Source organism: Pinus tabuliformis, chromosome 5_2 (genome assembly GCF_031772625.1).
Source record: "Pinus tabuliformis cultivar Carrire ecotype Pingquan chromosome 5_2, CPIR1, whole genome shotgun sequence".
NCBI classification, from domain to species: Eukaryota; Viridiplantae; Streptophyta; class Pinopsida; order Pinales; family Pinaceae; genus Pinus; species Pinus tabuliformis.
Genome location: NC_142306.1, coordinates 863,131,577 through 863,146,135, shown reverse-complemented (window position 1 = coordinate 863,146,135; position 14,559 = coordinate 863,131,577). Strand labels below are relative to the sequence as shown.

At 40.7% G+C, this 14,559-nt stretch overlaps 1 protein-coding gene and 1 long non-coding RNA gene across 2 annotated transcripts in view; one reads left to right on the top strand and one right to left on the bottom strand.

Annotated features, from left to right (window-relative positions):
- Window positions 1-10,676: 10,676 nt before the first annotated feature.
- Window positions 10,677-14,559, bottom strand: part of LOC149162048 (ferrochelatase-2, chloroplastic-like) — a 145,646-nt gene continuing 141,763 nt past the window's right edge. The window contains exons 4-5 of the mRNA XM_089435082.1: window positions 11,563-11,706; window positions 10,677-10,874 (exon numbers count right to left, since the gene is read on the bottom strand). Of these exons, the coding sequence (XP_089291208.1) occupies window positions 10,677-10,874; window positions 11,563-11,706 (342 nt within the window). The remainder of the gene's footprint in view (window positions 10,875-11,562; window positions 11,707-14,559) is intronic.
- On the top strand, window positions 12,987-14,028 carry LOC149162051 (uncharacterized). The gene is made up of 2 exons (XR_016261901.1): window positions 12,987-13,391; window positions 13,728-14,028. It is a non-coding gene; the product is annotated as an uncharacterized LOC149162051 (long non-coding RNA).

The window sequence follows — 14,559 nt, the reverse complement described above, 5'->3', positions numbered from 1 at the left end:
CGATTTTTAAAAATCGCAACGCATTTTTTCCAACATGCCGGAAATTGTGTACTCTGGAAGAATACCAGGATAATACACAAACACAAATTAAAATATTAAAGGAAGAACTTGCAAAATATAAAGATCTTGAAGATCGGTTTTACAAGGAATCAACAAAAAGTAACAGAGAAATTTGGCGTCTAAGGGACCATAGTCCAAAATTACTTGCGAAGGTCAAGAAGGCCAAAGCTACAAAGCAAAAATTAGAACAAGAAGAGGAATGTCGCAAGAAGAAATTCAATGAGAATCTATCCGACAAGGAACAAGAAAAATTGTGCTTCAAAAACCTTAATCAGAGGTTATTAAAACAAATCAAAGGTTGAACATCAAAACATTGAAAATAAAGTTGGTGAATCAGATCTGAAGAACTCTTACGACTCAAAAATCATAATCAAAGTCTACTAACTCAAATTAAGAAACTTAAAATGATAAGAAATCATTAAAAAACAAACTAGAAGAACTTATCACGAAAGAAGTATCGAAGTCTTCAAACGTAACAGTCCAAGTTGAAGAAAAAGGAACAAATACCGATCCAGTCAATATCACAACTGAAAAAAAAAAAAAAAAGATAAAAAACTAGTGGTAGTAAAAACATATTCAGATGTTTCAATTCAAAAGACAAAGATTTCAAGTGAAGATCCAATGATTAACCAAGCAACTTATGTACTTGAAGGCTGATAAGAACCTTCAATGGCGCGATGGTGGAGCTCTGTAGGGTTTGAAGGCGGGACTGGGTTACTACGACTTCGTTGCAATGTAAGCTATGGTTACCGACCTTTAGGCTTCTTGCTGCCCGTTGACGGTCTATCTAAACTTGAGGAACTTGGTGGTGAGCTTCTATTTTTGTCTTATCTTCCCGAGGAAGTGGCCGACGGTTCTCTGTGCGGGGACCAGCAAACCCTCCTTAGTTTATTCATTAACTTGTCAGTTTCAAGAAGGGTTTCTTCCTTGTGGTTTTGTTTTGCAATGACGGGGGAAGCGTTTTTATGCTGTTGTCACGAGGGTTAAGCCGGGTGGTTACGGTCCCTGCGAGTTTTCCATCCTTTGTTTTTTCAATAATTTTGCAGTTTCAAGAAGGGCATCATCCTAGTTGTTTCATTTGCAACGGTGGGGGAAACGGTTTTTGGACCCGGAGGTTACGGGCTATTGATGTTGTCACGAGGGTTTAGCCGGGAGGTTACGGTCTCTACGGGTTTGTCTCTTGGCAGAAGGTTTTAATGAGTCGTGTTACCAGTGGTATTTCCCGGGAGGAACATTCCTCACCCTGGTCAACAGGGGTCCTCATTTTTCGTTTTTTCTTGGAACGGTGTCTGGTGTAACCTTGGCAGTTGGCGCTTGGATGGATGAGCAGCTATTAGATTATTCAACTGAATCTCTGAACGCATAAGACATCTGGGTCAACTTCACCCGTCCGGTTCCTGCTGTGACTAAGCCGGTGGCTGCCAGTTTACCAATCACGAGGGTGGAAGAGGTTACTATGCTAATGAACGACATGGACGTTACCATACAGGACTTGGACAACCCGCAACCACTAACGGCTGTGACGGAAGGTATTTTTAGCCCCGGAGAGGGCTCGGAGCCCCCTTTTCTCTCCATTCCTTCACCTTCAGAACTCCGAGTTTGGTCTCAGGCGTATCCGGCGGGCGCAAACCTACAAGGTGGTGTTGGTTCCTCGGCAGAAGGGGTTAGTGGGTTGTGGCCTCTTTCTCAAGGATTGACACCAGAACAGTTGGGGCTACTTGGGTCTGCTTTTACCCGACCTTCCAACCAGTGGGCACTGCCCCGCCCTCGAGCTTCTTCAATGGCATTGTTGGGCTAGAACAAGGCATGGAGGATATCAGATCCTCGGACTCAGAAGACAACAGCCAAGCGGAGGGCGAACAGGCTGCCCATACACCGCCCCGGTGAGCAAAAAAATCTAGGAACTCGAAAACCAAAGAAAGGGACAGGCGCTTGGTTTTTGGGGAGGGCATCACAATGGCCCAAGCTGCCCTAACAGAGAGCATTGTGCTCATTGGCAGGGTTCGGGGTAGGAATTACACGCCTATGAGATTGCGGAAGTGGACTGCTGAGATTTGGGGCAACCTTCTGATGCAGCTCCCTGGCATACTTTCTCTATCCCGTGGTTGGTTTGCCTTGATCTTTTCCCACCCTGATCAGGTAGATTGGGTTCTGACTCGATACTGGCACATCGAGATGACCCTTGTGCTACTAGAAAAGATGGTTGCCGATGTTTGACCCGGAAAAGGAGAATCTTGGCGCTGGTCCGATTTGGGTCCGCCTGCCTGCCCTCTCGTTGCAGTTTTGGGCTGATGAGATCTTCAAGGTGATTGGAGATGACTTAGGAGTTTATTTGGATCATGACAGGACTTATCAAGACATGGGTTGTTTGGCTATGGCTCGCATTCTAGTGTATCTAGACACCAAAGAGGGCCTGGTGGAGAGCTATCTACTCCAAATGGGCGACATTACTCGTCGGCAAATCCTGGACTACGAAGGCATTCCCTTTCGCTGCCGGAAATGTCATGAGGTGGGGCACCTTTACAAAGATTGTCCCAGATTGACCAGGCTGAGCCAAAATCCTCCCAAATCGCTGGTTTCAACTTATACTCAAACTTCGGAGTCAAATTTCCCTCCTCCGGCGGACACTCATGAGTCTTCTATGCCTATTCAGCAAGAGCTACAGCAGCGTGTATCTTTCTCTTATCATCTTTCTCTTTTCCCTGATGATGGATCCCATTTGGGATTCGAAACGTTGGTGTAAACATTCCAATACTGTGGATTCTCCGGTTAAAAATTCAAAAAGCACAAACCACAGATCTCTGAAATCCAATATCTTATCCCTGTACGGAGGGGATACTTGGAGTGAAATCCTTGCACTCGAAAGTATTAGAGTAAGGATAAAAAGAAGAGCTTCAGATTTCATCTGGCTCTTCTTTTTATCATCTTTCTCTTATCATCTTTCTCTTTTCCCTGATGATGGATCCCATTTGGGATTCGAAACGTTGGTGTATAAATTCTACAACTGTGGATTCTTTCAAAAAGCACAAACCACAGATCTCTGAAATCCAATATCTTATCCCTGTACGGAGGGGATACTTGGAGTGAAATCCTTGCACTCGAAAGTATTAGAGTAAGGATAAAAAGAAGAGCTTCAGATTTCATCTGGCTCTTCTTTTTATCATCTTTCTCTTTTCCCTGATGATGGATCCCATTTGGGATTCGAAACGTTGGTGTAAAAATTCCAATACTGTGGATTCTCCGGTTAAAAATTCAAAAAGCACAAACCACAGATCTCTGAAATCCAATATCTTATCCCTGTACGGAGGGGATACTTGGAGTGAAATCCTTGCACTCGAAAGTATTAGAGTAAGGATAAAAAGAAGAGCTTCAGATTTCATCTGGCTCTTCTTTTTATCATCTTTCTCTTATCATCTTTCTCTTTTCCCTGATGATGGATCCCATTTGGGATTCGAAACGTTGGTGTAAAAATTCCAATACTGTGGATTCTCCGGTTTAAAAATTCAAAAAGCGTGTCTCTCATCAGGACATGGTCTCGGAGGCTCCTCCAACCAACTCTCGTATAAGGGATTCGACCTTTGCGGGTGCTCCTCCTTCCTCTTCCACTTAGTTATCTCATGATGTTTTGGGTTCTATCAATTTTTCTTATTCTATGTGTATATCTAGGTAGTTTTCTGAGGTTAGCAAGTTGTGCTCCCCAGTTTGTCCTGTTCCTCCGGCCCCTCCTTCCCTCCCAGCCTCCATCCCCCATACCTCTGCTGAGCGGTCTGTCTCATTTCAGGGAGGCAGCCAGTATTCTAGCGGGTTGCATCGTTACTTCCTTCGTTCTCTCCCTGCTCCCTTCGACGGCCTTCGGTTTGGATAAAGACCCCCCCTCCCATAACCCATAAACCCACCGGGGCCGACAATCTAAAATCTCTAAAGCCATCAAAAGGGCAGGTGTTGAAGTGGCTTCAGGGGTACAATCCCCAATCGACTGGGTTCTTAGAGAAAAGGGAAACCCACACATTGTTCCCCCTTGATTTGTCTCTCTTTCAACTACAGGGGTTTAGCCAACCCAGACAAAAAATTGGCTCTCAAGAGACTTTGTCTTTCTGAAAGATTGGATGCTATTTTTTTGCAAGAAACGTTGGGCGAAGGAAGCCAGGTTAATCGGCTGTTATTAAGTTTTCTCCCAGATTGGGAATTTCACTTTCTGGATATTAGGGGTTGCTTTGGCGACTGTGCCTTGGGTTTCAATAAACGCTCCACTAAAATTCTCAATGTCTGGGGGGGAGGTTTTCTTGGTGCTGATATAGCCTCGATGGAGCTTAACAGGCCACTCAGGCTCATCAATATTTATGGTCCATGTCAGAACAGGGAATCATATTGGAACAGGCTTATGGGGGTTGATTTCATGCACTATGGGAACTTAATCATAGGTGGAGACCTAAATTTCTCCCTTGGGTTGGCTAAATCGTGGGGTTCCCGGGGTCAATGTGACCACCTCACAGCTTTCTTTGAAAATTTGTTGGACTCCCATGATTTACTGAATATTGATCCTGCCAAGATCAAGCCGACCTAGAGGAACCGAAGAACGGGGGCAGAGGCGCTGGCTAGAAGGCTGGACCTTTTTTGATCAAGGCTCCTCTCCTAGCAAGTTTGAATCTGTTTCGTCAATGGGTGGGCTCAGGCGGGATCTCGGATCACTCTCCCATCTTTTTGGAGTTCAGGGATAATAATTTTAAACCGTCGGCGCCCTTCAAATTCAACTCTTCATGGTTCCTGGATGTGAGCTTCCGGAAATTAGTTGCTGACTCTTGGATTCACTGTTCCCCAGATGATCCCTCCCCTCCTGCGGTGGTTTTTGCCAAAAATTTAGCTGGTTTAAAATCGAAAACAATTATCTGGGCTAAGGAGAAACAGAGGAAAGAGGAAGACCTACTTGGGATTTAATTGGCTCTCAAAGAATTTGAAGCCTTGGCACCCAGCAACATGGCATCGGCTGACTTAAGGGCTCAGCTAACTCTTCTTGAATCTGAAAGAATCAAGCTTCTACGTTCGCAAGAAGAGCACTGGAGGCTAAAGAGTAGAGCGCTCTGGTTACAAGCTGGAGATGAAAACTCAAAAAAATTTCAACAATATGCAAGGGGCTGGAAGTCAATCAATACAATCTGGGAACTTCAAGACCATGATGGCAGAAAAGCAAACTCCTTTGAGCAGCTGGCTAACATGGGGGTTAGACATTTCTCTAACATATACAAAGCCCCAACAGGTATAACATTGTCGAGCATCATCCGTACCGTTGAATCTTTGCCCAGGTTTGTAGAACCAAATGAGGTGGAAACTTTAAATTCCCCGGTCACTAGAGGTGAATTAGAAGCGGTGTTGAAGTGCTTTAAAAAGGATAAGAGCCCGGGCCCAGATGGGTGGCCGGCTGAATTCTACAGCTCCTTCTTTGAGCTTATTGGAGATGATCTTCTTCAGACTATAGAGGATTGTAGAAGAACAGGCAGAATGTATGATGCTTTTAATGTGACTTTCCTGGCTCTCATCCCCAAATCAGACAATCCTTCCTCTTTTGATGATTACCGGCCCATCTCCCTCTGTAATAGCATCTACAAAATCATCTCTAAAACTATTGCTCTTCGTATCAAACCTATCCTTTCTCGGATGATCTCCAAGGAACAATTTGCTTTCCTCAGTCAGCGCCAGATCCATGAAGCCATTGGGACAGCCCAGGAAGCCCTCCATTCGATCAAAAAGCTACATAAAAAGTCTATTATTCTTAAAATTGATCTTTCCAAAGCCTTTGATCGTGCTTGTTGGTCATATCTTCGTTTTACTCTCACTCATATCAGCTTTCCCCATGCCTTTATCTCTTGGATTATGTGATGTCTCTCTTCGGTCTCTTACAATATCCTCATCAATGGTGTTGCCTCTGGTTTTTTTCATGTGGAGCGCGGACTTAGACAAGGCTGCCCTCTTTCTCCGCTGCTCTTCCTTCTCATTATGGAAGGGTTTAGCAGGCTGATTAAAAAAGGAAGGGCGGAAGGTGTGTTGGGGGGTGTCCGGATCTCTGATATGTCAACACTAACCCATCTTTTATTTGTAGATGATGTTCTGATTTTTTTAAATGGATCCTTTCGTGACTCATATGCTTTCAAGACCATTCTATCTCTCTTTTGCAAAGCTACAGGAATGGAGCCTAATTTTGATAAGTCCACAATTATCATTGTGACCTGCCAGCTGCATGAATCAAGATTCGCTAGCCAACAATTTGCCTATGTGAGGCAAGATCTGGATGCTGGACTAAAATATTTGGGTTTCAGATTGAAACCAAATGGTTATCGTATAGCTGACTGGGCCTGGCTCATTGCAAAAATTGAAAGCAGAATCAACATCTGGCAGCAACGTTGGCTTTCTAGAGCAGGTCGGCTCACCCTGCTCAAATCGGTATTGGAAGCAATCCCAGTTTATTGGATGTCGTTGGCCTGGATCCCCAAAGGAATTCTAAAAAGGATTCAACAAATCTGTTGTCGTTTCCTCTGGAGAGGCCAGAACACAGGGCGAACATTTGCTTGGGTTCGTTGGGACCGAATTGGAAAACCTAAAAAATTGGGGGGATGGGGTATAAAAAACCTTCAGCTATTTGCAGAGGCACTTGCTGCAAAAATGGGTTGGCACCTCATAAATTCTAGAAGCCTATGGCAGGAGGTTATTTACTATAAATACATCCATCCACTTACTGTCATGGAATGGATCCGCAACCCCACCAATTTGTCAACTGGTGCCTCTATCATATGGAAAGCAATTACTCAGTCCCTCCCCCTCATTAAGAGAGGATTGGCATGGAAAATTAGGAAAGGGGATCAAGTGAGAATTGGCTTGGATGCTTGGAGCGGTTGTGGGAATGCTCATATTCTTCCACGACAACTCTGTAATCATCTCCATGGAACAGGCATTACCCATATTGCGCAGATTACAAACGCAGATCAAGACCGATGGCAGCAACAGCGTTGGTTGGACCACAGGGCGCTCAACATCCCAGCTCGATGGAGCGAGGACTGGCAACGCTTTATTGGGGCACTTGAGGAGGCCAATGTGAGGATCAATGATCAACAAGATGTCCTTATTTGGGCCCCCAACCCCCATGGCAGATACTCCCCAAAAGCCAGTTATGCGACCTCCATGGCTGCCAGGGAAAATGGCAATATATGTTGGTGGTGGCGCCACCTATGGAAATTAAAAGCCCCGCCAAAATCCAAATTATTTATGTGGTGTATTCTTATGGAGAAGGCCCCTACTGAACTTAATCTAATGCACAGGGCATTCCACAGTCCCTCCAGATGTTGCTTATGCAAACAACACGAGGAAGATACAAACCATTTATTTCTCACCTGCCCTGTGACGACTTTCTTCTGGTCAAGGATCACTACTTCCCTGAATTTGCAGACTGCCTGGTCTAGACTAATGTAGGCAAGGCTTGGCTCAGATGGTGGACAGAAGCTCAATCTCATAAAGACAGGAATTTGTTGTTGATCATTTCTTGGGGTATATGGATTAACAGGAACAAAACTATTTTTATGGATGCCACGATAAATTGGGACACCTCCTGTTCAATGTTGCTGGCTATTTTTAACTTGATCCCAGATGATCCTAACAGCAAGCCCCCCCGGGTCATCGTCCCGAAACTGATTGATTCTGCATATCAATAACCTAGTGTCCTACAGAATACAAGTTGGCCTGGGCAGGGGTACCAACAACTATGCTGAACTCAACAGTCTTAAACACCTCCTTCTATTTGCAAGAGAACTAAATTGCCAAAAGATTCAGATTTTTGGGGACTCACAGCTCACTATAAACTGGATAAACGATGTATATCACTGTCACTTGCACACACTCAGAGACACTCTGGCTGATATCATTACTCTAAAGTCTCAATTTGATTCTTTTGCATGCTCACACATATACAGGGAAAGGAATGAGATCGTTGATCATCTTTCCAAAGTGGTCGTGCAACTAAACAAAGGACAATGGCAGATTCAGGAATTCATGGAGGGCACTTTCTACTGTTTTTACCACCGACCGTTCATGGAGATGAACGGGCTCATCACTGAATGATCCCTTTGATCATTCCATTTTTGGATCTTTGGCTCTATGTATATAATTTTACTGTTATGACCTGTTGTTTTTACTTTATGGGACTGAACTCAGTTTTATCTTGTTTTTTGATGGATTATCTGGACTTCTTTGAAGTTTATTATCAGTAACATCATGGATGTATTTTTGTAAAAGTTTAACTATATTACTTGAACTGCTCCTCAGTGGTTGCATCTCATACATGCAGCATTATACAGCATGTAATTTTCTTATTTATTAATGAAAATTACGCCTTTTTCCATGGAAAAAAACTTATGTAACTGAAGGAAATCAAATATTTCAAGTAAATCAAGAAATCAACATAAACATGATACAAGCAAATCAGATCACAAGAACTCCTTATCGACACTCGAATCATAAAAGCAGACATCCCAGTCAGTCTGCAAATCGATATCACTCAGAACAGAAACAACAAACTTATGTTCCGAAGAATATTGATGTTTGCACCATCCAGTCTTACGATAACAATTTATGCCAAATATCAAATAATTGCCAAGTTACGCAGAAGATTGATTTGGGATGGTCGGATCCTTTCTCAATTTGACAATTTTGTTTATCACTCAGAGGATCCTATCATCTTGTATTAATGAAGATGACAACTCCAAGAATTCAAAAGGATGCAAACGGATTACAAGACAAAGAAACAGATGATACGCTTTCTCATCAATAAGTTTTGAGGACAAAGCTTCTCTAAAGGGGAAGGCAATGTCATGAATATAATTTATATAAAAATAAAATAAATAATAACAATCATAATAATAATTAATTATGTAATAATAAGTTATGAAGAAGCATGTCTCTAAGGACATGACCATTCATGAAGGGGCACCTGCCTAGGTATATAAGCAGACCCTCATTTGTAATCATCATATCTCATATCAATTCTTATATACATTATTCAATATATATTCTTATCCTCAATGGACGTCTTCGTGTACCAAGTGTTCTGAAGTTTACTGCATATGCAAACTTTGTTCATTACACACAATCAGCTCCTAAAATGATCAACAAAGACAGTGTTCAAGCAATTTCCACATGGCACATGTACAATGCATCCACATGTCTATAAATAGCTCCAATGCTCCATAATGCCTCGGAGAGTGTGACCAATGCCTTGGAATACATGAAGTGCCTTGCACAATGTGAACTGCCTTGGGAAACATGAAATTGACCAAAAATCAAAATGCAACCAGATCATAAAGGAAGGCTATGCCATGCCACAAACTGCTCTGCTGACCAAAACTTTTACTTTGGATACCCCTGCTAGAAGAAGGGTTAACACATCCCACCAATTCCAGCTTGAGACATGATTTCCGCTCATGCCCAATTTGCCTCCAGAAGGAACTGCCGCATGTAGATGGGGCCAGGTGCGATCCCTAGGTGAATTTGGCTAGATCCCCCTGCCATGGCTTATTAGCCAAGATTTGCTTTCACAAGTCCACAGCTGCAATTCCTGTTGTTGACTGGAAGCAGTTCAAGAAAATTGAAGGAAAGGAAGTTTGGTGGAGGACCCACTTTTCCGTTGAAATATTTATGCATCTCTGAAAAATGGAAGGCGGTGAATGCTTCTAGAATCTATAGAGTCTGAAACCAGCTCTGGACTCGTTTCTTTCAATAAAGGAAATAGTTTTTTTCTTCGTAAACTTGGTATTTGTGATATAATTGTGTATTTAGCCTCACTGTATTGAATCTTCTTTGCGCTTCTTTTAGCAGTGTGAGAGCATGAAGCGTTTTCTTCCCATCTTGCTACTTTTATGAAATCCATAAATTTGATTTCTGGTCTGACAGTGCTATTTACATCCTTCACAAGTTCCTTGTGAAGAAGCTAGATGCTTGACACTATTGTATATGGTTAAATGGTGAAAAAAAGGATGTACGTTACACAAGCAATCACGTAATATTCAGAAAGGACAACTATCAGAAAAGAAAACAATATTTTATATTTAATAAGCCTTCGATCAATCACAAAAATAGCCAATATTTTATATTTACAGTGCTATTTACATCCTTAGCTAGATGCTTGACACTATTGTATATGGTTAAATGGTGAAAAAAAGGATGTACATTACACAATCAGTCACATAATATTCAGAAAGGACAACTATAAGAAAAGAAAACAAATATTTTATATTTAATAAGCCTTTGATCAATCATAAAAATAGGCAATATTTTATATTTAAAAAGCCTTCAAAATATCATAAAAAGAGGAAGATACGTGAAGCATCTAAGTAGGAGATACTTGAGAAATATCATTAATATCTTCTCTCTGGGAAAGTTTGATGGCAATCAAACATTCTTGCCAGCGTGTGAACCTCTCAAAAATTTTAAACTTCTAGATTTCTCGACATATTCTCGAAGATAAAATAGACCAATAACTTATATATATGTATATTTTCCAAGTGTCATTCCAAAAAGAAAAATAGGTAGGCATACACTTTCAACATGGACAGACACATAACCATAAACGTCACTAATCAATAATTAAAGCAAAAGCAGGTATTCAACATCCATACTAAAAACATGTTGCATGAGTTTCCGGAAGTACACTTTGTTGGTGGAATAGTAAATACCTGCTCAATTGCTTCCTCTGTGAATGGATGCCAGTAACGCATTCCAACATAGACTTTTGCCAGGACATTTTTCATTTCCAGTGCCACCCTTAATGCATCAGCCTACATAGAATGTCACAAACTCGGTATTTTATCCCAATACCAAGAAATAAAAAAACAAATAAAAGATTGCAGATAATAAACACAGGTGGATAAACTAACTTTTGTATATCAGTAAATTTCATTAGTTATAAAATTTGGCAAACATCACCTTTCTAGAAGTGCGTTAGTACATACACTATCTACATTGATCAATTGATCTACAAATCAAATTTTAACACTGATTCCTATATCAGTAAATTTCATTAGTTATAAAATTTGGCAAACATCACCTTTCTAGAAGTGCGTTAGTACATACACTATCTACATTGATCAATTGATCTACAAATCAAATTTTAACACTGATTCCTATAATTTGGACTCTTGACAAACGTAATCATATTTTGTGGCTTTCACATCATTGTTATTTACAAGCTAGCCTTAAATGTCATTCTAAAGTGGTTATATTCTACTACACTTGGGAAAATATCATCGGAAGGTGTTTCAACTTCACAAACGAACATTTTTTGAGTTCCCCAATTTTACTCTGCATATGGGACCAAACCTAAAAGCTAATGGTTAGTTACTATTTCTGAACCATGCACCTGTATGAGAATTGTTGCTTGCAATGCATCCACAATTCTTATAATTTAGAAAGAAATTTCACTCCTTAATCTTACAGATGTTTGAAAATAAAGAACAATAACAAAACCTGCTCATAAGTAATTTTTCGCAGAGGCGAGCCACCTCCAATAGCAGCATATCCTTCCCTACTTTTGGGAGCTCTGAATACAGATATGAATTGGGCCAAAGGTCGCTGAAGAAACCGGAACAATCTAGGTAGGCGAATAATGTCCTGCATGTTTCAAAAAATCAGTTACTTATCCAAAAACTCCAAAGGGAATATTATCCAATTGCTTTCACTTCTATGCTACCAACATGTCCACAATAATTTTACACTTTTACTGCTCATACATGACTCACTGATCCAGAGGTCCATTAGTTCTCTAAATGCAACAGAAAATGAAGCTGGACCATTATTAATGAATGTTTAACACAATGCCTCAGGTGTCAATGACATTGTCAAATCTAGAATTGTCAATTTTTTGTATGGAATTCACGACCCCTGCCTGAAAAGAAAACTTTACATTGTGACACATATTAAAGAACACCACTGCTTTCCCTGAAAGAGAAATCAGGATATAACAAATGCAATTTTGGAGATCCTGATCAACCAAAACTATAGACAGGCAGAATCTGAAAAATTTTCATCTTAAAGAAAAAAAGTGACATTTGAATTGTAGCATCTGGAAATAAATGCACACCAAGGCTGCTTGGAAGAGGAAGCGGGAACAGGGAGCAACAATTTTCAGAAGCTTCCAGATCAGGAGCAAATTTTATATCATATATAATTTTATATATTTCGATGCATATATGTAAATTTTATCTCATATATAAAATTTTATCTCATATATAATTTTATATATTTTGATGCATATATGTCAAGAAAAGCATGTAGAATGATGTATTAGTTATAGAAAGCATAAAAACGTGGATGTTCAGCTTCAGGTATCATTTATACTTTATTTTGAAATTATTTTATTTTGTTATTACATAAATAGTTAAAATTGTCCCAAGTTTCTAAGAGAAAACAGTTGCCCAAGTTATCAGCACAGCAGTAGAAATAATTGGTATCTGAGTATTCAATAATACATAGTGTACTTCGACTTGGCTTGTGACTGGACATCTGACATACTACATAGTGGGTATACATGGCATGCTCAGCAATACAAAAAAAAACAGAAAAACAATCATTTTACTGCAGAAAAATTACTGATGAGTATGGTTCCTATTGACTCCAGATACTTGCCATACCCTGGAGTATGGAACTATTGACCAGTTAATACTCGGCAGAAAGGAGTCAAAAGAGTATTGAGCAGAGTAGTCGTCCCAGGGAAAAAATGTTGGTTACTACATTTACCAACAAGCTTTGTGCCTCCAAATCAAGCGATTACAGATAATTCACAGAAATTCAGCACTAACCAGCACTTATCTCTGTCCTAGCCTATTACAGTTATCCACTAATCACCTTAGCTCTCCATAGACTCAACAAGAACTTACCTATATCTTATATTTACGCCGTAAGGCGTTCCCCTCTGAAATCAACCTCCCCAATTGCCTTTCTGTCATAATCTTGACCATTAGATGCGTTGTTAGACGATTAAATGTTTTTCCACCGTTAGATGCTATCATGCAATTAAATCGATTCAGTGGCTCCACTGGGTTTCCAGCAAATTTGTCGCGGTAGTGGATCCAAGCATTTTTCATTGGTAAGATGGATGGATTTTGTGCTCTGTAGGTCGGCCGTCTCCGTCCATGGCTTTTAAAATGTTCAATCAAAGTTCTTCCTCTACGACAATATAATGTGGATTCATATTTGAAGAAGAGGATTTTCTCAATGGTTTATAGCTTTGCTGGAGATTGGCGAGAGGAGGATTCGAACCGGCGTCAAAGGATCCATTTATATCGGCCGCTGTCCAGGTATTTTTGAGAGATTCTGTAAAGTTTTTGAAAGTCAGGTGGCCTGATTTATGTTTTGGAGGAAAATTTAGCTCAAATCTTAGATCCGGCCATTCGATCTTCATTTTCGACATGGAAGCTGTACTCTTGTATTTATAGATGTGCGATGTATAGGAAAATTTTATCTTTTTTATTGGAGATCCGTGTTCTGCTTTTTGATAATGGATTTTGTTGCATTTTTAAAATCTTGCAGAGATTTTGTTTGCTTTAATTTCAAGCGAGGATATTGTCATCTTTCTCATATGTTTTGGATATCTTCTCTGATTTAGCTGTTTAGCTGTTATTTGGGTTAAGTAGGTTTGGATTTTTTTGAAATTTTGCAATTGATATACCTAATTGAGCTGAAACCCCAGCTGTGGAGGATATTCGCGGGTAATTTGTGGCCTTTGACGTCGGCTGCTTTTATAACAGGGTTTTATCCGTGTCTTTGAGGTCCCCGGCATCGCTTCTCGTGGAGAGATTTGGCTGGTGGTGTTCCAGGGCGGTGAAATCGGCAAGTTTGCCGTTAGCCATACATTTTGTCATTATTTGGGGAATTTAGACCGTGAAAAGTGCAGTAGGGAGATTAGGTCCCGTTGGTAGAAATTTGGTTTTTTCAGAGCTTGAATTGCCTTTTTTGAGATCAAACCTTTGTTAAGGTTAATTGTGTTTTTTGAGATTTGCAAATGGCTCCAAGTAAGGTAAGGAAAGCTCTCGGTGCTGTGAAGGACCAGACGAGTATTAGTATAGCAAAGGTTGCAAGCAACAATGCGCCGGATCTGGATGTTGCCATTGTAAAGGCAACAAGTCATGATGAAGTACCTATAGATGAAAAATGTGTATGAAATTTTGCACCTCACCTCTTATTCCAGGGGTTATGTTAGTGCTTGTGTCCACAGTCTGTCCAAGAGGATCAGCAAAACACACAATTGGATAGTGGCAATGAAGGCGCTGATGCTCATTCATAGGCTATTTCAGGACGGTGATCCAAGTTTTGAGCGGGAAGTTCTTCAGGGAATGAGGCGTGGTGCACGCCTGCTCAATCTGTCTGATTTTAGAGATGATTCACACTCAAATGCTTGGGACTATTCCGCATTTGTACGCACATATGCCCTGTATCTCGATGAAAGATCAGTTGATTTGTCAAAAT